This window comes from Syngnathus acus, chromosome 10 (assembly GCF_901709675.1).
Source record: "Syngnathus acus chromosome 10, fSynAcu1.2, whole genome shotgun sequence".
Classification (NCBI taxonomy): Eukaryota; Metazoa; Chordata; class Actinopteri; order Syngnathiformes; family Syngnathidae; genus Syngnathus; species Syngnathus acus.
Window position 1 is genome coordinate 9612371 of NC_051095.1, and position 23571 is coordinate 9635941.

The 23571-nt window shown below is 41.1% G+C and overlaps 6 protein-coding genes across 8 annotated transcripts; 4 read left to right on the forward strand and 2 right to left on the reverse strand.

The window, feature by feature from the left end:
• Positions 1–319: 319 nt before the first annotated feature.
• On the forward strand, positions 320–5762 carry LOC119129159 (cyclic nucleotide-gated cation channel-like). Of its 2 annotated transcripts, XM_037262243.1 has the most exons (16): positions 320–447; positions 745–834; positions 1215–1325; positions 1399–1590; positions 1669–1776; positions 1892–1998; positions 2130–2617; positions 2705–2983; positions 3061–3159; positions 3259–3636; positions 3808–3897; positions 4504–4570; positions 5018–5077; positions 5205–5324; positions 5424–5529; positions 5598–5762. In XM_037262243.1, the coding sequence occupies exons 2-12, from the start codon at positions 746–748 to the stop codon at positions 4534–4536; spliced, it is 1974 nt and encodes a 657-aa protein (XP_037118138.1). In that variant the 5' UTR covers positions 320–447; position 745; the 3' UTR covers positions 4537–4570; positions 5018–5077; positions 5205–5324; positions 5424–5529; positions 5598–5762. The 2 variants fall into 2 exon arrangements, with proteins under 2 accessions (XP_037118138.1, XP_037118137.1); XM_037262242.1 differs by lacking the exons at positions 4504–4570; positions 5018–5077; positions 5205–5324; positions 5424–5529; positions 5598–5762 and having other exon boundaries at positions 3808–4028.
• Positions 5616–8443, forward strand: fgl1 (fibrinogen-like 1). 2 transcript variants are annotated; one of them, XM_037262245.1, is made up of 7 exons: positions 5616–6064; positions 6216–6375; positions 6443–6611; positions 6702–6799; positions 7391–7479; positions 7602–7805; positions 7920–8057. In XM_037262245.1, the coding sequence occupies exons 1-6, from the start codon at positions 5996–5998 to the stop codon at positions 7791–7793; spliced, it is 777 nt and encodes a 258-aa protein (XP_037118140.1). In that variant the 5' UTR covers positions 5616–5995; the 3' UTR covers positions 7794–7805; positions 7920–8057. The 2 variants fall into 2 exon arrangements, with proteins under 2 accessions (XP_037118140.1, XP_037118139.1); XM_037262244.1 differs by having other exon boundaries at positions 5619–6064; positions 7602–7789; positions 7920–8443.
• Positions 8444–9076: 633 nt separating this feature from the next.
• LOC119128796 (N-acetyllactosaminide beta-1,3-N-acetylglucosaminyltransferase 2-like) lies at positions 9077–10866 on the forward strand. The gene is made up of 2 exons (XM_037261571.1): positions 9077–9316; positions 9446–10866. Exon 2 carries the CDS (start codon positions 9450–9452, stop codon positions 10806–10808), a length of 1359 nt encoding a protein of 452 aa, XP_037117466.1. The 5' UTR covers positions 9077–9316; positions 9446–9449; the 3' UTR covers positions 10809–10866.
• A 1062-nt stretch (positions 10867–11928) lies between these two features.
• On the reverse strand, positions 11929–13651 carry eif1ad (eukaryotic translation initiation factor 1A domain containing). Its single transcript, XM_037261573.1, has 5 exons — positions 13488–13651; positions 12940–13051; positions 12668–12776; positions 12479–12587; positions 11929–12386 (listed from the first exon to the last, which is right to left on the reverse strand). Exons 2-5 carry the CDS (start codon positions 13024–13026, stop codon positions 12173–12175), a joined length of 519 nt encoding a protein of 172 aa, XP_037117468.1. The 5' UTR covers positions 13027–13051; positions 13488–13651; the 3' UTR covers positions 11929–12172.
• Positions 13652–13933: 282 nt separating this feature from the next.
• On the reverse strand, positions 13934–18724 carry ctsf (cathepsin F). Its single transcript, XM_037261570.1, has 15 exons — positions 18323–18724; positions 17540–17650; positions 17231–17312; positions 16731–16786; positions 16524–16596; positions 16038–16151; positions 15783–15931; positions 15560–15656; positions 15399–15479; positions 15204–15323; positions 14962–15026; positions 14793–14883; positions 14525–14583; positions 14102–14416; positions 13934–14070 (listed from the first exon to the last, which is right to left on the reverse strand). Exons 1-14 carry the CDS (start codon positions 18560–18562, stop codon positions 14342–14344), a joined length of 1413 nt encoding a protein of 470 aa, XP_037117465.1. The 5' UTR covers positions 18563–18724; the 3' UTR covers positions 13934–14070; positions 14102–14341.
• Positions 18725–19100: 376 nt separating this feature from the next.
• On the forward strand, positions 19101–23212 carry aup1 (AUP1 lipid droplet regulating VLDL assembly factor). The gene is made up of 12 exons (XM_037261572.1): positions 19101–19451; positions 19814–19951; positions 20092–20242; positions 20400–20587; positions 20790–20862; positions 20983–21056; positions 21350–21416; positions 21554–21656; positions 21737–21868; positions 22149–22288; positions 22446–22534; positions 22864–23212. Exons 1-12 carry the CDS (start codon positions 19411–19413, stop codon positions 22907–22909), a joined length of 1242 nt encoding a protein of 413 aa, XP_037117467.1. The 5' UTR covers positions 19101–19410; the 3' UTR covers positions 22910–23212.
• The last annotated feature ends 359 nt before the right edge of the window (positions 23213–23571 follow it).

The window sequence follows — 23571 nt, forward strand, 5'->3', positions numbered from 1 at the left end:
TTCAATTTTCAACAAAACCTAGGCTGTGGTATAATACAGTTGGGTTATTTTTTAAATTAGTGTTGTGTTGGCTACTAGAATGCCCCGCATGATTTCATATCATAAATAATCAAGATCCTTCCTTGTTTTAAGAAAAAATAGATAATGACTTGAAACCAAAGGCTAGGTCTCTGTGTGCTGAGTCCCACATCTCTGTAATCAGGAGACACTTGTGGTTGTGAGGCCACTTCAAACGATGCTCTTGAATTCAGATGAGTAAAAAGCAACACATGCACATACACACAATTTGCATTTTAAAGTATTCTTTTGTCAACGCTTGCGTGTCATGTGATCATCTCGGAGATGTGTTCAGTCCTCACTATATTAGTCTTCACAATTGGTCCGGCCTGAATCCACATAGATGAAGATTTCTTCATGAGCTGAACATCACGTCAGGAAATTTAAAAGGTGTGTTGAACACGTTTCTTTCTTTCATCTTTCTTTAATAATGTGAAACAATTTTCCAGCTTATTGGCGTGACATTTGGTTTCCATGGTGATGCATGCTACTAAATGACCATCCTTTGAGTATTATGGTTCTGCCAATGGATGTGTTTTTTAGTATGTTTATTGACATGATCGTCCTTCAATCTCACAGTTTTTAATCTTTCTTGCCATGTGTACAGTATGACATCATCGCTTACATACAAGCTGAATGTTAAATAATGTCTCTTGACTCAACGTAACAATGAGCATTTGTGTGCAGTATGCCACATCCAGTGCACGATTCTCAAAGGTTGTCTGTGAAAACATGGGAAGAGGAGGAGAGTGACCATCCCGATAGCCCACTTAGCAGGTACACGCACACTCCTTTGGCCTCTTGACAATTATATAAAACTAAGGTTCAAAATTGGAGACAGGCAGGAGTATCCAGGCAATTTGTTATTAGGATACTGAAAGTATTAAATCTTACATAGTGATTGTTTTCTCCAGATCAGACATGACACGTTAATCCTAATCCTTCGACAAATGCTAATGATTGTTGTTTCATCTTTACTGCTTAGTGGCCCAGCTGAAATGGCTTCGTTTCGTTGTTGTGATTATATATTGTCTCTTTGAGGTATTGTCCTTATGCAAACGTTCCAGATTTGGCTTGTTAGCATCTCATCCTCCAAAGTTAGCTTCATTGAAGCCACTGCACCTCGCTAGATTTATCATGGCATTTGTATTTTGTAGAGGGCAGTCGATGTGCGATGACACTTCCTCAGAACTACAAAGAATGGCGGCCATTGACAGGAGAGATGCCAATTCACAGAATTCCCATCATGGCCGAGGGGCTCTCACCAGGTATGAGATTGATCGATAAGACAAGAGCGGTTTTGGTGTCGCCGAGTTATTTTGTGTTTTTGATTTTTTTTAGGATAGTGAATATGGTGATGACTCTGAGAGAATGGGCACAGAAGAGCGTAGCTGAGGAGACACAGCGGCCTGATTCTTTTTTGGAGCGTTTCCGAGGCCCCGCCCACTTGGACATACATGCCCCACCCAGCCGATTTAGTCACAGCCACAATGGCTCGGATACAGATGGTGACATGAGATGCTCAAAAAGGAAGTAAGGAAAAAAATAATTTCAGAGAATGAAATAAACATCAAGTTGCTTCACTCTTTTTTACCGTATTCTCTATTTTAGGAGGAAATGTAACAATGTTATCCTTTCGCCATCGGATGATGCGTATTACCACTGGCTGATGGTGATTGGTCCTGCTGTTTTTTATAACTGGACCCTGTTAGTTGTCAGGTTGGAAAGAGTTTGTTTTTCCTCTAATTGCTTAAGATCAAATATCTCAGATTCTTCTTCAATCACAGGTCTTTGATTCGTCACTCATTGTTGCCCGTTGCATCTGGTTTTGCAGGGCCTGTTTTGACGAGCTGCAGACGAGAAATATTTTGGTGTGGCTGGTCATGGACTACATCTGCGACGGTATCTACATCCTGGACATCGCCGTTCGTCTCCACACGGGTACTTAGCATTTGATCGGAAAATTCAAGAAGTAGATTGATGAGCCACGTGGGATGACATCACAGACTGTACTGTGGAACAATTTCAGTAACTTATTTGATATTGCTTTCCATTTACGTGTATTTCCCAAGGTTTCCTGGAGCAGGGCCTGATGGTGAAAGATGGCCACCGTTTGAGGGAAACCTATATTCGAACTTTACAATGCAAGCTGGACATCTGCTCCATCCTTCCAACCGATCTGTTATATTTGACTTTTGGAGTCAGTCACACGCCCCTTCTCCGATTCAATCGTCTGCTGCGCCTGCCGCGGCTCTTTGAGTTCTTTGAACGTACGGAAACAAGAACGGGCTATCCAAATTCCTTCCGCATCTGTAAACTTGTAGTCTACATCCTGGTGATCATCCACTGGAATGCCTGCGGCTACTACAGTTTCTCCAAAGTCCTGGGACTGGGTTCCGACTCCTGGGTTTATCCCAATGCCTCGGATCCAGAGTATGCCTCCCTGGCCCGAAGTTACATATACTGCCTGTACTGGTCCACTTTGACGCTGACTACCATTGGAGAGACTCCGCCTCCTGTGAGAGATGAGGAGTATCTCTTCCTAATATTTGACTTTCTGGTAGGTCATTCAGTAACTTCTGTTCATCTAACGCAGCCGTTGATGTCCCACAGCTGCTAACTGAGCAGTTTTTTGTTGTTGTTCCAGGTCGGCGTTCTGATTTTTGCATCCATTGTGGGAAATGTTGGAGCCATGATCTCAAATATGAATGCCACGAGAGCAGGCTTTCAGGCTCGTGTGGATTCTCTGAAGCATTACATGCACTTCAGGCATGTCAACAAGGTGTTAGAACAGCGCGTCATTAGGTGGTTTGACTACCTCTGGACCAATAAGAAGACCATCGATGAACAGGAAGTTCTGAGGAGCTTACCCAGTAAATTAAGAGCAGAGATTGCAATCAATGTTCACCTGGACACACTGAAGAAGGTATTGATCTTGTTGGAGAGTGTGCACATTCCAGCTCCTCCTGCAACAAGGAAATATTTGTGATCGTGCATATCTAGGTGCGTATTTTCCAGGACTGCGAGGCAGGCCTTTTGGTGGAGCTGGTGCTCAAACTTCAACCACAGGTTTTCAGTCCAGGAGACTATATCTGCAGAAAGGTCCGTTTGAAATAGAGAGCCAGCTTCAACAGAACACACATGAAGTACACTGCAAAATTTAAGATTGATTAAAATTGTATTGTTGATTCTTTTTCCAAGGGAGATGTGGGCAAGGAGATGTATATAATTAAAGATGGCCGCCTTGCCGTGGTGGGGGAGGATGGAGCCACGCAGTTAGCTGTCCTCACAGCCGGTAGCTGCTTCGGAGAGATCAGCGTCCTGAACATCAGTGGCAGCAAGATGGGAAACCGCCGCACGGCTAATATCCGCAGTCTGGGATACTCGGACCTTTTCTGCCTTTCCAAACAAGACCTGATGGACGCGCTGCAGGAGTTCCCTGATGCTAGGGCTCAACTGGAGCAGAGGGGTCGGGATATCCTGCGGAAGGAGGGGCTCCTGGAAGAAATTAATGTGTCTGCTGGGGAGGAGCTGGAGGAGAAAGTGGAGAGGTTGGAAACCAGTGTGGATCGACTGCAGGTCAGTTGACACCTTACCAGTTGCAGTCAAATTCTATCAATAGCGTTTTCACTCCTTTCTATAGGCGGAATTTGAATTACGAACGTGGTCACGGAATAAATTAAACTCACAAGTCAAGGCACCACTGCCTTTTATAATGCGTCTTGGTTCCTCTCATGGTCTAATTTCCAGACAAGTTTGGCGCGTCTGCAGAGTGAGTTCAACTCCGCTCAGCTTCGAATGAAGCAGCGAATGACAGCCCTCGAGCACAACATCACCACGGTAACCACAGGTAGCGGTTTTCTGTCAGACACAGACGGCAACGACAGCGCATCTGGTGGCGGCGGGATGCGAAGCCAAATAAATATTCGGCTTTAAGTCCTCCTACGACGCACTGACTATCATATTTTTTATATATACCGTAATTTTCGGACTATAAGTCGCGGTTTTTTTTCATAGTTTGGGTGGGGGGGCGACTTATACTCAGGAGCGACTTATATACATATATATGGTTTTTTTTCACTTTTTTGGGCATTTTATGGCTGGTGCGACTTATACTCCGGTGCGACTTATAGTCCGAAAATTACGGTATATATATATATATTTTTTTCCTTTCTTTTTTCTTGTAACCCTGATGGTATCGACATTACAGTACAATAAATTTCAATTTTAATCCTGACAGAATAGTTTAATATTAATTAAATAAATATTTCCGCAATTATTTTAAATATGTACATACATGAACTCGCAGTGTCGTTGGTGCAAATGTTAAAGTAAAGATCATAAAACCACATGAAATTTCTTTTTCGTGATATGGAAAGTGCATGCTCTGCAGCTGTCAGCCAATGACTATTAACGACCAAAGTTCAACATAACTTTTTCTGCAAGACTCCAGGAAGTGACTGTGGGAGTGTCCTGTGAAAAGAGTGAGAACACTGTATTTGTGGGGGAAAAGGTAATTGTCTATTGCCGATTCTTACTTGTGTTTTTTCTTCTTTAAATGGACAATTGTGACTCTTTTCATCAATGTATCTCTATCTTCTAAGAGCTACAGTTTTTAAAAAAAATACAAACCTAAACCTCCTTTTTGTAGTGCAATGACCGATCAAGAGTAAAACAGAAAATCAAACTGTCTTTTATTGACTCTTTATCGCACGCTGATTATTTATTTTTCACGTGCGCGTGTGCACTGTACACTTTCCGTCTCTTTTTATGCTCACACTGTGTGTGCTTATCTAGACACGATTATATCCAATGCTTAATGAGTTCTTATCAGACACAATTAATTTATGCCTGCGGAACCCTAATCAACAGCACAACTTTCCCAAGCCTAATTGTTTAAATGTTTCTGTAAGTGTCAAATGTTGTGGCGTATGTTTGCGCTGAGTGTGCTTCTTCACAGATGGCGCTTTGCATTGCGTTGGTAGCAGCCAGTGTGGTACCAGTGTCTGCAGCAGAACCGGTAAAACCTGCTTCAAAATCATCAAAATTTTAATCTTGTTCACCAGAGGAGCTCAGCATTCTTTGAGCCGTCTCCAAAACTAGAGCCCCAAAAGTGGAATCAAATCAGCTTGAATTGTTTGTTGCAGCAGAGCCTCATCGAAGGTCTTCTTTTGGCCACGGATGAGCGGCCCTGGCTCTGGGCCGTCTACGTTTTCATCGTTGGACTTCCCGTTATTCTTTTCATCAGCTTGATGTGGCCTGACATGGTGCTTTGAGCTAGATGTTTTCTCTCTCTCTCTCTCAAAATCAGCTCGTTTGAATAGTCTAAACTTTAGACGACTAACTTTATACCTGTTTGAATTTAGAGGTTTGGCCCCCGTGATCAACAATATTACTATAAAAAGTCTGATGATGTACAACGGGATGACCCCAAGAGCTCGGAAAGGAAGCAATCAATCCATGCATAGCACAGGTAATTCTACTTCAAGTGGTTCACTCTGAACAATGCATGCAGAATAATGTGCTCTTCTTTTGTGTTCGGCAAAACTGACAGAACATTGGCAAGAAGAAAAGACACACGCTGTCAGCAGAGGAACTGAATAAGATTCGACAGCTCCACGACTATGCTGTTCTTGACCCCCCCTCATCCTCTCCAAAATGCAACAAAAGAAGCAAAAATATCAGCAAATAAAAATGTGGAACATATCTTTCGTTCAAATCTACTCAGTTACCCATAACAACAATATGTGTGTCCATCTGTTCCTAATAATTCCTGCATACTTTGAAAGTTTTATCACTGTAGCCAATCAGGCATTTCGTCAATGTCTTGGCCCTGGTGTTGTTATGTTGGGAAGAACTACAAAAAGAAAAAAAAACCACTGAATCCAAAGAGGAGGTTTGTTCACTTGGGATTAATTTCGAACCGACTAAGAAGAGGATGGCTGCACAACTGCATCTGATTGGCATTCGTCTAAGCGTCTTCATAATTTGCTTTCATTCTTTCTGCGTAAGTCTCACCGTATATAAAGCTGCAGCCCATTCACATTTGGAAAAGCAGTTTTCCCAAATTCTATGAATTATTCTTTTAACTGTATGGCGAACGTGCGTAGTTATGTATCAGTGACAACGATTTTAGCTGTTCTTGTACGCCCGTGCAGGCATCAGACCAATGTGACAAGGAACTGAAGAGGCTGCAAGAGCAGGAGAATCATCTGAAAAGACAGCTTCAAAAACAAGATCTCCTCCTACGCAGGCTACGGCTGTTTAACCAAGATGACGATGAAGCAAATACCAGAGTCAACCAAACCAAGCACGGAGGTCAGGATGCAAAAAGGTCAGGCACCCTTTTCCTGCACGTTTATTTTCATTTTATTTGATTTCACAGAGTTGGAAGACTGCTCCCACATCTACAGCGCTGGCTCTAAAGCCAGCGGTTACTACAATATCCGACCACATGGCTCCAATGCTTCGGTCAGAGTCTTCTGTGACATGAGTGAAGGAGGTGGTTGGACTGTGATACAAAAAAGGATCAACGGAGCAGAAAATTTTAACAGGTGCTGCTGTTGTAGCCTCAGTAATGAAATGAATACAAATCAGACGGAATAGCGAGGAAGATCGAAACATCTGTCTGTCTGTCCGTCCAGATCCTGGGTGGAATACAAGGATGGCTTTGGAAACATGGTTGCAGACCTTGATGAGTTTTGGCTTGGGAATGACAACTTGCATTCTATCACAGCACAAGGTCAGTATGTGTTGATCGTAGCCTTTGAGCATCCATTTTTCACTAAGCGCTATACATACATTTGTTAGGATTTTTTTTTTTTTTGGTATTTTATTTATGTTATATCAATGTTCCTTTGCTGAAATAAATTGAAATTCCATAAGCCCAATCTTTGTTGAAGAAAAATAGCACTGTGTTGTAAAGCAAGGCAAGGCCATTTTATTTAGCACAGCATCTCATGTGTTTGAATTGTCAAACTAACAATTAACATAGGTAACAATGTGGAAGGGCTGCTCCCTTAAGTGAAATACCAATAATATTTTGTTTGTTCGTCATTCACTTTTCTCTTCACAATCTGAGTTGCTTGAGAACAAGCGCTGCAAATTGTTGTCACAGTAACGAAAGCAGAACTCAGACAGCTGGCATGAGAGGAGTGGTTTATAAGGAATTTCTCAGAGATTTTATTTGTATTTTTAAATTATTTCATTTTCTCAAAAAGAGCTAATTTGAATGAGCTATATACTTCATCTCTATACGTAGTATGGTTTGAAGAGAACAAGCTATTTTTAACTCTTCAAATTGGTCCAATGGAAGTTTTTCTTTTTGTTTTAGGCAACTACACACTGAGAATTCATCTGGAAGACTTTGAGGGTAACCAGCGCCATGCCGACTACAGAAACTTCAATGTTGCCGATGAAAAGGTTTTATTATCATATAGCACGATTATTCAAATCTTCTATCTCATACTTTCCCCCTCACTCATTGTGTTGCTCTGATTTCAAATTAATTTCCTCTTGACCACATCTTCCATTTATCTTTGCAGGATCACTACAGACTCACCTTCGGCGCCTACACGGGCACGGCTGGAGACGCTCTGTCTGGCAACTACCAGGTCGGTGTGTCAGACTGGGCCGCTCACCAGGGCGTCCAGTTCAGCACCTATGATAAGGACAACGACAACTATCAAGGCAGTTGTGCGCGGGAAGATAAAGGAGGCTGGTGGTTCAACAAGTAGGCCAGCTTTCAGGTTGCAAGTGAACACTTTGAAGCTATCTGAAATGGATATTTTTGGTACCTTGTTGCTTTCAAATACTTGCATCCTGATGCTTTGCCCTTTTCATTTGATTCTGTTTCTCCCCAGGTGCCACTCTGCCCATCTCAATGGCAGGTACTACCCTGATGGCTACTATAGTGGACTGACAGATGATGGTGTGGTTTGGTACACCTGGAGAGGATGGTGGTATTCCCTGAAACGCAGCATCATGAAACTACGACCTGACAACTTCAAAATGGACCCTTTGGATGACCCTAATGTTGTCCGTGGTGATCCTTAAGTCCAACTTGGATGGTGCCTCGAAATGTTTAATGAGTTTAATGCAAAGGCCATTCATCTGTTCAATCGAGGCGCTCACAACTCTTCGATAAATTGCAGACATATTAGTTGCTTTTTGCAGAGGATATAGAATGTATGCATGAAGCTTCTTTTTCGAGAATTGCTCACTATCTGCTGAATTGCTGCTTTTTATGAAGTGACGAGCCCACATACAGTGCTTGGATCTCAGAATTTCAGCAAAAAAGAATCCACTGAACGGCGGCTCTTAGCTTAAAAATGCATATTTTTTTGACTTTGTGGCAATTTACATAAAGCAACAAACTAAAAAATAATAATTGTTTTCTTAATGTATCAACTGGGGATGGCTAGGGTGTGCAACAGGCCCGTCAGGAATCTGTGGAAGCCCAGTTAAGACAGTCTAGCATTTGATTTGATTTTCTAAAATATATTTATAAATGATTTCCCTACCCTCCTTTGTATCAATTAAGCCCCCCGTAGAGGCAAAATCTCGAGTCAGGCCTGCTACCAATTCGACTTCATCAGGGCTCGTCTCTTTGACTCAATTCCAAACGTACCATAAAAGCATCACCGGCGTTGAAATTGCAATTCTGGTCAAACCTGACAGGGGCTAGGAAGTGATTTAACCAACAATATGCATTCATGTCTTCAGGTGACTTTCACAGCAAGATTTGCAACATTCAATCAGGTGCTAGACTGGTTCTTCAGGGTAGGGGGGCTTTCCGGTGGGGGTGTTTAAGAAGAATGTGACCAATGTTAATGCAAATTTTAGTCAGCTTAAAATTTTGGGTGGGGGGGAAGGATTGGAGCTGGAAAAACAGTCTTTACAGATAAGATCGGTTTTCCCAGTGTCTCAGACAGTGGATGTGTGCAGTGGTTTAATTTCAGTGGTTCCCCTTCACCGTTGTGTGAATTGTTTTGTGAGCGCCTTCACTTCAGTTGTACCTGATGAGGCAACAAGTGGGCGGACGTCTTATGGACATACCAGTAGCCTTTAAATTGGCTCCTCTGAAGAAGCAGTTGCAGTTTATCTCTCCTCTGAAATTAGAAGGATGTCATTGGTCAACAGACCAAATTATTGAAATCATATTTAAGTGTGTGAGGAACAATTGGAGTCATCACTGTAGCATGAGAAATTAATTCTATTTGCTTATCAGAAGAACGGAATAGGTCTTGGGCCAAATCAGGTAAGCAGAAAAAAATTGAATTTTGAACTTACCCATTTAAAAAAAATTATACGTACATCTCAAATGCCAACTCAGCACTACTGCCAAAGATCCATTATTGAAACTAAGCTATCATGTGTGCCTTTGCAGTCGAATGGCACGGTGTCACTATCGTCGAGCGTTGATCTGCGTGTGCAGCCCATGCACCTTACTGCTCATGCTCTTCCTATTCCTCGGCATCATGGTGTCTTCAAACATGAATAAGGCCACCAGAAGTATTCATTTTGTGGCCTCGGGAAGTTTTAAAAATAATAACTTGGCGTCCATGCCAAAAACTTTCTGGAAGCTCCACGAAGAGGCTTTTTGGAACCAACTTCAGTTGACCCTTGATCGCCAATTCAATCCAATTCTGAATCCCCAAAATGCCTACATGAGGTTTAGGAGTCACGCCTTTTATGTTTCCCTTATGAGTCGAAGCTTCTCGGAGGTGACTGACTTGGATCCCGTGAGGAGGAAAATGGAGCAGCTACCTCTGCAGATGCGAGATTTTGTGAGCCACATGAAACGAAGAAGTTACCCGGTCCTCATCCAGCCCGCTGACATGACCTGTGGAGCAGGAGCAGTCGATGAGAAGGAACCACCGCTGCTCCTCCTCGCCATTAAGTCCACCGGGCTGAACTTTGAGAACCGCCAGGCTATCCGACAGACCTGGGGCCAAGCGGGCTGGGTGGCCACGCGTGGAATGGACGGCAGTCCAAGACAGAAAGTTGGGGGATATATCCGCCGAGTGTTCCTGTTAGGCAAAGAGTACCCCAGAGACTCTGGATGGCACATATCCGAGTTGCTGCAGGAAGAGGGCGAACAATATGGTGATATTCTACAGTGGGACTTCAACGACACTTTTTTCAACCTCACCCTGAAGGACGTGCTCTTCTGGAACTGGTTCTCCCGCCAGTGCAGTAAGACACGCTTCGTATTCAAAGGCGACGACGACGTTTTTGTCAACACGGTGAACATGATCACCTACCTCCACAACCAGCTAGAGAAGCCAAACGCAGAACGCGCCATGAAAGAATTCATGGTCGGCGATGTCATCAGCGCGGCTTTTCCTAATCGAGTTCACCAGTCCAAGTACTTTGTGCCGGACAGCTTCTACAAGGGACTCTATCCCACCTACGCAGGTGGTGGAGGCGTGGTGTACTCAGGCCAGCTGGCCAAACGTCTTCACAACATCTCTGGAAGAGTTCACCTCTTCCCTATCGATGACGTATTTGTTGGCATGTGCATGGCACGGCTTAACGCACATCCCATCCACCACCCGGGCTTCCTCACGTTTGACTTCCCATACAAAGAAGACAAGGCGCCGTGTGCATATCACAAAATCTTATTAGTCCATAAACGAAGCCCGAAGCAGCTAATTAGACAGTGGGACAAATTGTCCAAGACAAAGAACCAGTGTCGGCATGTGTCACTGAGGGTTTCTAACAAGAGGGAAAACACAACAATAAACTAACAAAAAGTGCTGATGTTCTACAAATAAATTGCTTCCACTACAGTTGTATTTGAATCGGTTAACATCTGACCTTTTTACAATGCCATGTATGTCCGGGTGGTAATTAGCTCCCATGTCGCCAGAAGACCAGCTAAACAAACCCTTGACTAAGGTATGATTTGGTAAATGGGTCTTGAATCGAAAATTTAGATGTCTCAAATGCCGTTATATTAATGTGTGAGATGCAAGTCAAAAAGAAGGTGAAATAAATTGCTTGGGAAGATGGGATGCTGGCTTGAATTTACATTTCAACTGTTACATTTATAAAAAATAGGATTCAGATATAGTGACTGGATAACAAATTTTTCTCTAGCTCGGATTATCGACACACTTTTGATGGGAAAAAGGATAGCGCCATGTTGAGCTAATGTTAGCTAGCAGGCTAGTCCATAGGTTGTCACGGATCGGAATGGAGCAGGGCGACCAAATACAGCTTTGACCAGGGCTTATTGACGAGAAAAGGTAGTTGGAAGGGAGGATAAAGGGATCAAGCCAACAGAACCGGCAAAGTCAACGGGTCTGACTGACAAGGCTGGCAAACATAAACCGAACTAACCGAGACGTGGTACAAGAAGACACAAGAAACTAGCGACAACAGAACATGAGACAAGACAAAATCAAGAAACAAGAAAGGGTGTGACCCCGCAGACAGGATTTATATACGCGACAGGTAAGGAGGCAGGTGACGGTGATTAGTACATAGATCGAGAGTAGACACAGGAAGGGAGGGGCGAGCACACAGACGCTGACAGAAACTATGACAATATGCACATAATAAAAGAACCGGGGGCGAAACGTGACATAGGTTTTCCATTAAAATTACTCAAAGACAACACAAATATTTTACACAAACCGTACCTGTAAGAAATTGCTCTTTGCAAACCTGACAATGGGTTTGAGTCCCATCTGTCCTTTCAGATGTTTCAATGCTGATAAAAGTTCATCCTTGCTTCCACAAGGTAAGTAGATAAATACTTTCCATAGGTTTAACAAAATGCTTCACAATTAATTATTTGGTATACTATATTCTACTACAAACTAGATATTGCAAGATAGAATTTGAAATTAAATTGATACAACGTAATGTCAAAGTATAGTTTATGAGCATACAAACAATATACAATCAGATGAATTGTCATTAATTTGAGAAAATATGATTTTTTTTTTTTTACTTTCAGGAGATACAAAAGTGGGTGCCCCTGCACCACTGATTTCATGCTAGAATAAGGTCAGCTGTTTAAGTGTCCAGCAGCTGCAATATGAAGGAATAGGTTGAAGGATGACAAAAAAAATGGAATTGTCCCAACATGAGTCTCGTGCTCCCGCTATCGCTTTGTGTCATCGTCTTCTTGAGCATCACTGTCCTCATCATCTTCACTCTCACTGTACTGGTAAGTACAGCGGTTGGTGTTGACAAACAAATCATCCTCATTGTCATCAGAGTTGCTAGTGCTGGACTCCTCGTGGTCTTTCCCCTCTTTGTTATTTACTTTGTCTTTCTGTTCGATGACCTTGTTTTCAATCACGAAGCCTACGGGCCTGGACAAAGACAAATAGCACAAGGACACTAAGCAATGCTGAGGTAAAAAGAAACACCGGTGAGCGTGTGTCTCAGTTGACTTGCTACACACCACAGATGACTTTCTTGCAGGTACATGATGTGATCTTTGTACAGAATGGAACTGATTTCCGCCTTCACCTTCTCCCCTTCTTCAATCGGATCCACGATCACATAGTCACCTTGATGTGGAGAAACCCAAAAAATGATTGCACTTTACCATTTGGAATGGGTCACAAACACCATAAGTCTGCCAACTCACCTCTTTTGATCCAAATGTTCTTGCGGAATTTTGTGGGCATGCTCACCAAGAACATCTCGCCCTGAGCTGTGACAGCTTCATGGAGGTTGTTACCACGGCTACCAGTCACCTACAAGAGTGAGAGGGGTAATTAAGAGAGAAAATGAGCAAAAGCAACAACAACAACAACAAAAAGTATTTATTCTCAGAAAACTAGTTACGACTTCTCGGCTTTGTCAGAGCAGAAATTAACTCATGCTTGTTATCCACAACATAAATCATTCTGAGACAACCTTCACAATCTGCTGGTTCTCCGTTGGCACGACAAAGTCTCCAAGAACTTCCTTGACGACGTGCTTGCGTTTTGTGGCCTGTGACATGATCAGTGTTCACTTTCCAAGCCAGCTAAGGATCAATAAAACATTTCATAGATGGTAAGAAACAATAAGGAAGCAGTGGGTATTTTCTGAGACCTTAAGGACATTTTAAAAACATTTCTCGCTTTTCTTGGCCATTGCGAATAAATAAAAACATCAATGCTCCTTTTAAATAATTTTCACATTTCTCAATACTATGGACCACAAAAGAAATGACGGAAATTGACACTAGACAACAAAAAACTAAGACATATTTTAATGTAATTAAACCCATATTGGAATGGCTACAGAGATCACATTATGCCTCACAAAACTAAGAAAACATTTCGCGGTGTAGTAATTATAAGATCGCTGAAAGAGCAGTCTCGATAAACTAAATTAAAATGCCAGTAATCATCATGTTGACGTTCGCAGTCTCACCATCGCAAAGATTGGCCGAGTTAGCGATAAAGTTATAAAAGTACCTTTGAATAAAGGAAGTCTTTATAGTTGCGAATGTGTCTCTAAATCTTGCCAGGATCCTAAAATAACTTAAAAATAATCTAAATTCTGATATATCGACAGTCAAATTGAACCACGCGTTACTGTTACTGCTCCACTTCACTTCCGGAACAAGGTTTGGGACTTTCTTCTTCGTTGGTGGCATATTCTTCTTCGTCTTTGGTATGATGATCAAGTGCATTACTGCCACCCACCGCGTGGGAGTTTAGACAGCAATCACTTGTATTTATTTATTTTAAATAAATGAATAATTTTTGGTCTACATTTTTCTTTTACTCCCTGCATTGGAAAACAAATGCGTGTCATTGATACTCTTTTGTCAAAGTAGCCTCCTAAATTATGTCAACCTCTGCATTAACAACTTGTTTATGCAAGTAAAGAGAGAGCTTAAAAAAGGTGGAGCCTTTCATTTTAAATCCACTTTCATTTATTTCTCACAGCTTCCAACAAATAAAGCAAACCACCCAGTTCAAAGCTAAAGTTTACTCAGCCAATGTTAACAAAATGGAGATTAAAATTCACAGCACAGTGGCCTAACTATGACAAGTGTCTCATACAGAAATTTACTATCAGACAAAATGATTCAAAACCAGTGCTCGACATAAAATCTACTGTAAAATAATTTCCAATTTCAATCAATTATTTTAAATTTAGTAGCAGTAGCGCTGGCATGCATTTTAAGGATGACTAGTTTGATTTAACAGTAACATTATAGGAGGTCGTGTGGGAATGTTGTGCAGTCTCACTCAAATGTGTGCTCACACTATGGTATTGTCTGTATGCAGATGAAAGCAAGAAAGTGCAACTTTTTTTTTTTTTAGCTGATAACAGCAGATGAAGCCATCCTGTTGATGCCACATGCACTGGAGCCCCTGTATAGGTAGTAGTAACCCTGTGTGAGAGAGAAAAGCATCATCGAACAACAGATAACATTTTATCGTGCTCAGTTGTCATTTTGGCACCCACAAAGACTGAAAAAGCTTTGCCTTGGATTTATTACCTCCTCTCCATAATCTTCTCCCCAGCTGTTTTTGATGGCCCAGAATGGAATTCCCTTACCTGAAAAGACACAACATAATGATCAGGAAAGATCTATTTTCTATTGCTATTTTAACACAAAACATTCAAACATAACATGTCAATGATTTGTATATTATTATTCTTTATGTTGATGATTCTCTAATAAACTCTGTTAAAGAAGTAGTCTGTTATTTGAACCATTGAACTACCAATAATAGAATTCAAGGAATTCATCAAAACTAACTTACGGTCTCCATAGCCCACCAGAAGCACTGCATGGTCAATCATCCAAGGGTTACAGAAGATCTTAAACGGGTGAGACACGCCCTTCTTGTAAAACTGCACAACAAGTCAAATAAAAGGAATTAGACATCCTAATCACTTCTCAGTGAAGTAAATGCTGATGCTTTATTTTACCTGCATTGCAAAAGCATTCAGAGCTACAGAGACGGGGCCATTCTCAGCCAACCAAGCTGCAATTTCTGAAAAGAAAAAAAACAAAAAACAACTGAAATGAATCCAACACACATAATAACATTTGCTTTTGCCTTTACATGGTCAGGGTGAAACCTTTGTTTCTACAGCAAATTGGCTTTGTGTGTTACATCTTCACATTAAAATGTCACTTCAAATTTTTCTGGTCATCTTTGTGCTCTCACCATTCTCATCTTTGGACAGCTCCACAGAGCTGTTGATGTAGGCGGCCACCTTCCTGCTGGTGAAGTCGCACCTCTGCTTATGGCCAGTGTAGGAATAGTCACTCTCCAACTCCAGACCGCCTTGGGCACGCATGCACGGGGACCACAATCAGGCTTAAAGGTTTTTTAAGTACCGCTCGGAATAATAGCATTTACCGAGATTCTCAATGGCTTCATAAGCATTCGATGGCAACCCGCCTCTGCACGCCTGATCCAGCCCATCACAGTCAACCAGCTCTAAAACCCACCAAGTAAAAGAAACACACACATCAACTCATGCTTGTATAACGAAACAAATTTCCGTGGCTGAACATTACCTTGTTCCGACAATGACTGCAGAGTTCCGTTTTTCAGAAACCACTGCCCTTCGATGTTACCTATGACTGAAAATGCCCAGCAAGATCCACACATACCCTACAAGACACAAACAGAGAATAAAAGCACATCAAGAGAAAGCAGGGAATGTGACTTTTGATAGTTATATTGTTGATATTTTATTTGACATGCTATTTAGTGTAACTCTTTCTACTGAGGTGGTACCTGGTTCTTAACAGGACTAACAGCGCCGTGATCCCTCCAATCCCAGCTGGCAGGGGCGGGGCTTCGAGCAGAGGGGGCCAATTTCATTGGTCGCTGAAGAGTCCACTGGCTCAGCAGCGGGTTCAGGTAAATCGAGCGAAACTCTTCCTCTGCAAGCAAAGAGAAACTGATGACTATCTTTTGAAAACAACTATAGATCGAAAAACAAAACCATAGATTATTTTGTGTCTGGAAACAGTGTGATGGGTTACGCACCAGTTAGGTCACTGAACTTGGTGATGCCGTACTCTGCAGATCCTTTATCTATAGACTGGATTTTTGCCGCGGTCTTAACATTTTCATGAAAGATCTGCAAGCGTCGCTCAGCCTCTGCAGAGTAAAAAAATATATATGTATATGATAACCGCAATTTGTGTAGTGCATAAAACTGAATTAGTAACATGAAATGTCAATGAGTACAAGAGGAAATGAAGTTTACATTTTTGTTTTGCTTGTGCAGTATAAATAAAAAAAAACCATCACAAGATACTGTATAGAATTTTTTTTTCAATTCAATTGTGTTTGTTGATTGTCTGCATTGCCACGTCCACTAGCAGCTCACATGACAATTTATAAACATTCGGGAAAGGCAGATTCAAGGCAGCATTTTACGCCGAGGCCTGGGTGTTTTTGTTCTCGCCACCACATTCCTGATATTCATCTGAAGTTGTGGAATGTGCAGTATACTGTATACACACTCACCCTCTTGGGTGTTATAGACTTTATTGTATTTCATCATGAAGTCTTTGAAAAGTCCCAGCAACTCCACAGATTCCTGGTAAAAAAAAAAAAAGGTCAACACACACTTAACAAGGCAAATCTTATCCGGAGGTTCAACTTGATTGGAAATATATTTACTCAACCACACAGACATTTAATGTCTGCATGATGTTGTTGTTGTTTTTTTACCTCCAGAGGCTGGTCAGGTGAAGCGTCCTTAACTGTGGCTGTTTCATCTGGTATAGCTGGTGAGAAAGAAATTGGAATATTTATTCCAAGTTGGAATAAATGACTATGACTATCATGTATAGAACTTAGTATTGTAAAACTGAGATAATGTGTTACCATCAAGTTGATCTAGCTGTGGAAAGACTGATATGAAATGGACACTGGTAAAACCCATTCGCGCATAGAGCATTGAAAATGACCATGTATAGTCAGGCTTTTATTTTGAAAATTACCATAAAAATCACCATGTATAGGCTTTTTTTATTTGACTTTTTAGTTGTTTCAATATGGGTTTCAAACTAGGGTTAGTGTTTCAAAGTAGGGATTTACATAGGGTTAGGGTAGGCTGCAGTATACTGTATACATACAGTATATATATGTTTACAAGGGCTTTGTAAACACTGACATTATGTAACCATGGGTTATAGAAAGTCATACTTCATTTTGGGACATCTGCTTACCCTTCGGTTGACATTTCTGTTTGAGCAAATTCGAAGTTTCCTGCCAGGGTATGTCCCAGATTTCAAACACACAAACCTCAGTCTAACAGGAAAAACAACAACAAAAAACAAGTTGAACAAGAATCCTTTTAAATTGATTCTGACTGGCGCAATGTCTACATTTACATTGAGCTATTTTCACCTCGTGGAGCTGTGGAAACAATCAACGGTTGATAATAAAAGAACTGAGTGTGCATGTCTGTGGTCTCGAGGTCACGTGACAAGAAACAACACAGCTGAATTGGAACAAAAACAAGACAGCCTGCCTACCTTGAGCTGTTGTAACTCGGGATAGAAGTCACAAGTTCGGAGCATGGTGGATTTCTTGCACTGAGTATTACTCATCTCCACTGTTATAGTGTAGCGAATACCCTTGACCAGCTGGAAAAAAAAGGAAAAAGTATATTATGATAAAAAAAAGCATCTATCATTCAGTTATTTATACATTGTCCTGATTGGTATGAAAGAAGATTAAAATATTTGTTTTTTCTCAAAAATTTACTATATTCATCCCAAAAATATGCAAATTTATTCTCAGAAAATGTATATTTTAATCTTGTGTACATTTTCCTTTGTTTCAGGTTGACCCAAATTTCTTTCACGCTTTGGCGTGTAATATTCTTGTTGAATTGCTGCCGTTGCAGCTGGAGGTTTCTTTCTGTTGATGAAATGGATCTGTCACAATCCCAGCGTGACAAAAGGCAATCATTTGGAAACTGTCAACACGCGCAATGCCATTTCCAGTTAGGTAAACAAGAAACGATTGAGATGTCAATAATCCGATGGCGTTAGAATTAATTTTGTAAATAAACACTTTCTTCATGCGATTTCATCAAGTTAGCGCGTGCAAACCAATGCTTTCTATTTGTGCTGTAGTTTTAAAAAGACACGACTGCGCATCAAATGACTTTAAATTAAGCCGACTACAAGCCTGACGCACTTTTAAATAGCAAGAAACAGATATTGACAACATCATAGCTATTTGAACCATATCAAAACATATATATGAACTATACTATTAAACTATTACATTTTAAATCATCCTATTCCGACCTGTTTGGTTGCGGAGATGAGTCGGCTGACTTTGCGGAGGTGCATCGCGTTGGAGCCCAAGTTGTAGCGCTGCTGAGCGAACTGCAGCGCCTTCTTCAAACCCGGGTCGCTCTCCGTCACTTGGATCGGGGAACCCGGAGGACTCAATAGAGGCCGGTCCATGTCCTTACCGAGCCCGAGCGTGGCGCCGAATACGGCGGCCAAGGCCACACAGACAAAGGCCTGACACCCCAACGCCATGTCGTTCTAATGAAAAAAGAGGCCTAGTGTGCAGATCGTTCAGTTAAAATGCGGGCAAGTTGTCTTCCTGCCAAAACAAACGATTTTTGTGTGTGTGTGCATAAGCAAGAGAAGCTTTTGTTGCCAAACAAATCATGAAACGGCTTTGTGGGAGGAGCCAATGGTATCAGAAGGTGCGTTCAAGAACTTCTGTTGCTGACATTTTTTATGCATACTCGTTTTGTAACGTAAGGTAACCACTAATTACTCAACTAGTAAAATTACCTTTAACAGAAATTAATTTACAGTACGTGTGATAAAGTTTAGTACATGCCCACATGTACATGTAATAAGTGTGGAAGGTGCTTTTATTTTGAAAGGTTCAGTACCGCACTAAACTACCTTCTGAAATAGCTGACGTATTTTCACTGCGTAAAACATGTTAATATTTTATAATTTTGCTGATGATCTACTATTATAGTACGTTAACAACGATCGGAACGTAATTTTATTAACGTTTTTTCCCTTTCTCTTTCCCTGTTTTGGTCGTTTTACTTTGATGAATCTGCCCCGGAAGTGATCCAGCTAAGGTTATCGGAACGGATACTCAGCCTCGCTAACAGTACCGAATTTTCAGCTAACTCGTAAACTTGCACTTGTGGTCTTGTAATAAGGCTTCAATCCAAATTTCGTCACATCCTCGAGTAAACAATAATTAAATAAATAAACACAGAGGTTTGCTGGCTGCGTGTCCTTAGAATGACACGGTTGTTACTCTGAACGTGATGAGCGATTTATTTTTAGGTCGAAGCATTTGGTTGTTGCTTTTATAAGAGTGTCCTCTTGCGTTAAGATTTGACGGGACAGACATGGAGACTCCGGTTATTGAAGATATGATCGACTTTTGCCGGTAAGTCATTGAAGGTTATGTAACGCTAGTTGCCACATATTCGCAATTGGTCAGAGGATTGGTCATGAAATTACCTTTGCAGCGATATAGATTGCAAATCTATAAACAAGACCTCATTTCAATGTGAGCTAATGCTGCGATCCAAATGGTTCTTATACAACTTGTTAAACGTGTCACATTTGCGAGACATTATTGCTACGTGTCCAAAGGAAAAGCTGGTTGAAGTGACAGGTCAACTAATTTCGTTCTGTACGAATAGCAATAAATTAAATCGATTCCAAGAATTTCCAAAATGTCGTTATTGAACATTTGATAGAATTTTCCATGTTATCTGCCTCATTATTCCCATTTGATTTGCACAGGTTACCCAAAGACACACTTGTCTTCCTGCTGTTGGTGATTTACTTTCCAGTTGGCATTTGTTTGATGTTATTAAGGATTTTTATTGGTGTCCATGTATTCTTGGTCAGCTGTGCACTACCTGAAAGTTTTCTAAGACGGTATGTAAATGTACATTATCCGTATTTTACTTTCTCGGACAGCAAACTTGATTGTTGTAAATGTTGTCACCGAATGTAAACGTGCTCACTCACACTGTTCACGCAAATACTTATTTTTTTCTCTTTCTCTGTCGTAACAGATTCATTGTGAGGATTATGTGTTCAGTCTTGGGAATGCACGTGAGGCAGCAAAATCCCCGATCCAGAGACAAAAATACCAAACTTTACATATGCAATCACGTGACAGAGTTTGATCACAACATAATCAACCTCCTGACCCCCTGCTGCACTGTGAGTCCAACGTGGAACAAGTTTTGTGGAACTGATTTGCATTTTTGGCTGAAATTGAGTCAATCAAAGCCCTTCCTTTGATTCTCACTGCTGTAAATGTACTGTATGAAGACTGAACGGACGAATGTGTTAACTGAGCAATCTGTGTTCTCATCAGCCCCAGTTTGAGGGCTCCACAGGTTTCGTATGTTGGGCCAGAGGCTTCATGGAAGTGCACTCTGCGCTTGGCAGGGGAGCGATAGGCGAGTCGCTTCAGAGGTACTGCTCCACCGAAGGTGCCTCACCATTGCTGCTTCTCCCTGAAGAGGACACCACGAATGGACGCGCCGGCCTGCTAAAGTTCAGGTCAGTGCAGCCACTTGAAGGCGCCTGTGTATTCAGATCTGATTTCCTCTGTATTTCCCCCATGAAAAAATATATAATAACATATTTCCAACATGTGAGCTTGCCTGTTCCCATTCAGACAAATTTATTCATAATTATTTTTGATAATGTTCAACGGATTTGTGTACGTTCTAACCAATCTATCTGTATTCTTCTTTCTCAGTTCTTGGCCCTTCTCTCTGACAGACTCCATTCAGCCTGTGGCCTTGAGGGTTGCAAGACCTCTGATTGCTTTGGTAATATAATTGACTTAAGCTGTTATTTGAGCTAGCGGTTAGATTTCCATTGTTTGTTAGGAAGCTATTGCAAAACTATTTTATAACTATTGGTTTCTATCTGTCTATTTTTGTCTGCAGAGCACACCAGAGAGCAGTTGGTTGACAGAGCTGTTATGGACATTTTTTTCTCCAGTTACAGTGTATCATGTAAGGTACTAAATATCTTTGTATCATTATCTCTTTCATCTTGGTTAAACTGTCAAACATATGTACAGTATGTACGTACATATGTACTTAGTACAATATCTTGTTATGATAGAAAAGCCGCAACTCATCTGGCACCAAAGCAACTTTGTTTTCCGTAGATTGCTCAAGCGGTTAATTCGAAGCTTCCAAAGAGAAAAAAAGTACCACCTCTATTTAATTCCAATCAGATGAGACTTTTGGTTTGTGTGTGTGCTTAATAGTTGTCCAAATATCCTAACTTTTCCCCTTCTGCCGACAGTTGGTTGCCATCAGTTTCACGAGAGGATGGTGAGTCCTCACAGGAGTTTGCCAACAAAGTCCAGGAGGTAAAATAAAGCCACTTGAGTAGCAATCTGCTAATCTGCATTGTCATGTTTTTGCTGTGCTTTGGCTGGCTACCGTTTGTAAGTGCTCACTTCCGTTTCAATTAAACTGCGATTACTTCGTGATTTTGTCCTTGCAGCTACTCGCCTGCGAACTTGGCTTGGTCACAACCAAGATCACTAAAGCCGACAAAGCCGAGCACATCAAAAGGAAACGACACGCCCTCCCACAAACGTCTCAGAGTAAGCGAATAAATCAACGGGATGCCAACAAACTTCACCGCGCCGCGGTCGTACTTTGATGGATGTATTTCTCCCGTTAGGCTTACGACCTGCCTCGATCGGCCTCGGTTTCACGGCGCAGGGAACTGATGAGCCTCGGATAGCTCAAATGGCCCAGCAAGTGAAGGATGTACTCCCCCACGTCCCCCTGAGCGTCATCACAAAGGACTTGGGTATGACGCAGTCAGCACACTCTTACTCCCGACATCCAACTTGTGCTGTCCTCAGCAAAATCTAATCTTGTTTGAAAAGTAATTGCATCGAGCTGCTTCAACATCATACGCCAAACGAGGAGTTGACTTGAATCGGGACGTTTAGAAAGTGCTAAGCAATCAATAAAGTGGCCAGTTAACAGGGACCGTGGCAGTGAAGTTGACCCGTGAAGATAAAATGTCAAGTATGACCTGTGTTTCCTCACCCAAATCCGAAAGTTGTCTTTTGGTGATCTTGCAGCCAAAACCAGTTGTGTTAACGTCACCATAACAAACCTGTTGGAATATAAGGAGGGATCTTCAGCGGAAGATTCCGAGGAGTCGCCATTTGGGGCTTCAGTGAACAGCACTTTTCCTTCCACTTGTGCGCAGACCTTACAGGTAATTTTGAATTTTCTTTTAAAGGCGGACATTTCCAAAACAGTTTGTGTTGGGAATTTCAATAAAAAATACCCGAGTAGTCATAAATAAATACATACATATTTTTTAAATCAATTGATCTTGATGCAATTTTAATTTCTTTTTGTCTTCTCCACAGCCTGCTGCAAAATCTTTTGGGAAATCAGCTGTTGACAGGCATTTGTCCCTTCAAGAGCGGAAAGAAGCGCTGTACAATTTTGCAAGAAGGTTTGAATTTCTTGTCCTCATTACTGTTGTGTCATAAACATATTACACCATCTGCTATTAGCACAAAAGAGAAACAGGCTGCCATTTCCATTACAAAATGATATGGATTGGTTCCTAAATCTTGGTTTAAGCAGGATCTAGCTGTTTATCAGAGGGCAAATTTGTAACTATAAAGTAGCACTAATTGAAAAATACATGCACTGAGAATTACCTCCAGCAGAACCTCTACATTATTATGTCACTTGAAGAAGCTGAATATAAGTATGTTAGTAACCGTGTTAACCCATATTAAGGTGTGTAACCCTCCCCCTTCCCCATTTTCTTTCCAGACGTTATATTGAAAAATATGGATCGGATAAAGAAGACAGTCACTGAACACTTTGGTGAGGTCAACAAGAAAAAAATAATCAGTCTGTCTAGTGCAAAAGATGATTTTTATATTCAATCAACTGGTGGCGGTGTTGGGAAAACAGACTTGCTAGACAGTTCAAGGAATGTTCTCACCAAATACAGTTTAAGTTGGTGGAAAGGTGAATAATGCATGTGTTCAATTCTTCATTCTTGCTGATGCATAATTTTGATAACACTTTGTATTATGATCCACTGACTGTGAATCATCTATTTATTTTTATAATGTTCAGAGTCATCAACTACAAATAAAGTTCAGTTTGACCTTGACTTTGGTGGAATTATTTATAACACGAAACAGCAACCGGACTATCTGGATGGTCCAATGCAGATCATCTGAAAGTGAGGCAATTGAATGTGATATTTCAAGTTTCAATATTTTGTACTCTGCAAATTTTTACTATAAACTATATTATATACGTATACAGCATTGTTAATTAGTTTCTATTTATTTCGTCTTAAATGTGTACCATCTCAACCTGACATAAGTGTTAATAGCTAAATTAATTTTGTACCAAGATAAAATTGCATTGCCAGCGTATTTAATTACTGTATACAAAGAATTAAATCGATCCAATACTTTAGCATAATGTTTCATATTGAGATAGAGCAGCATAGTGGGGTGTTCA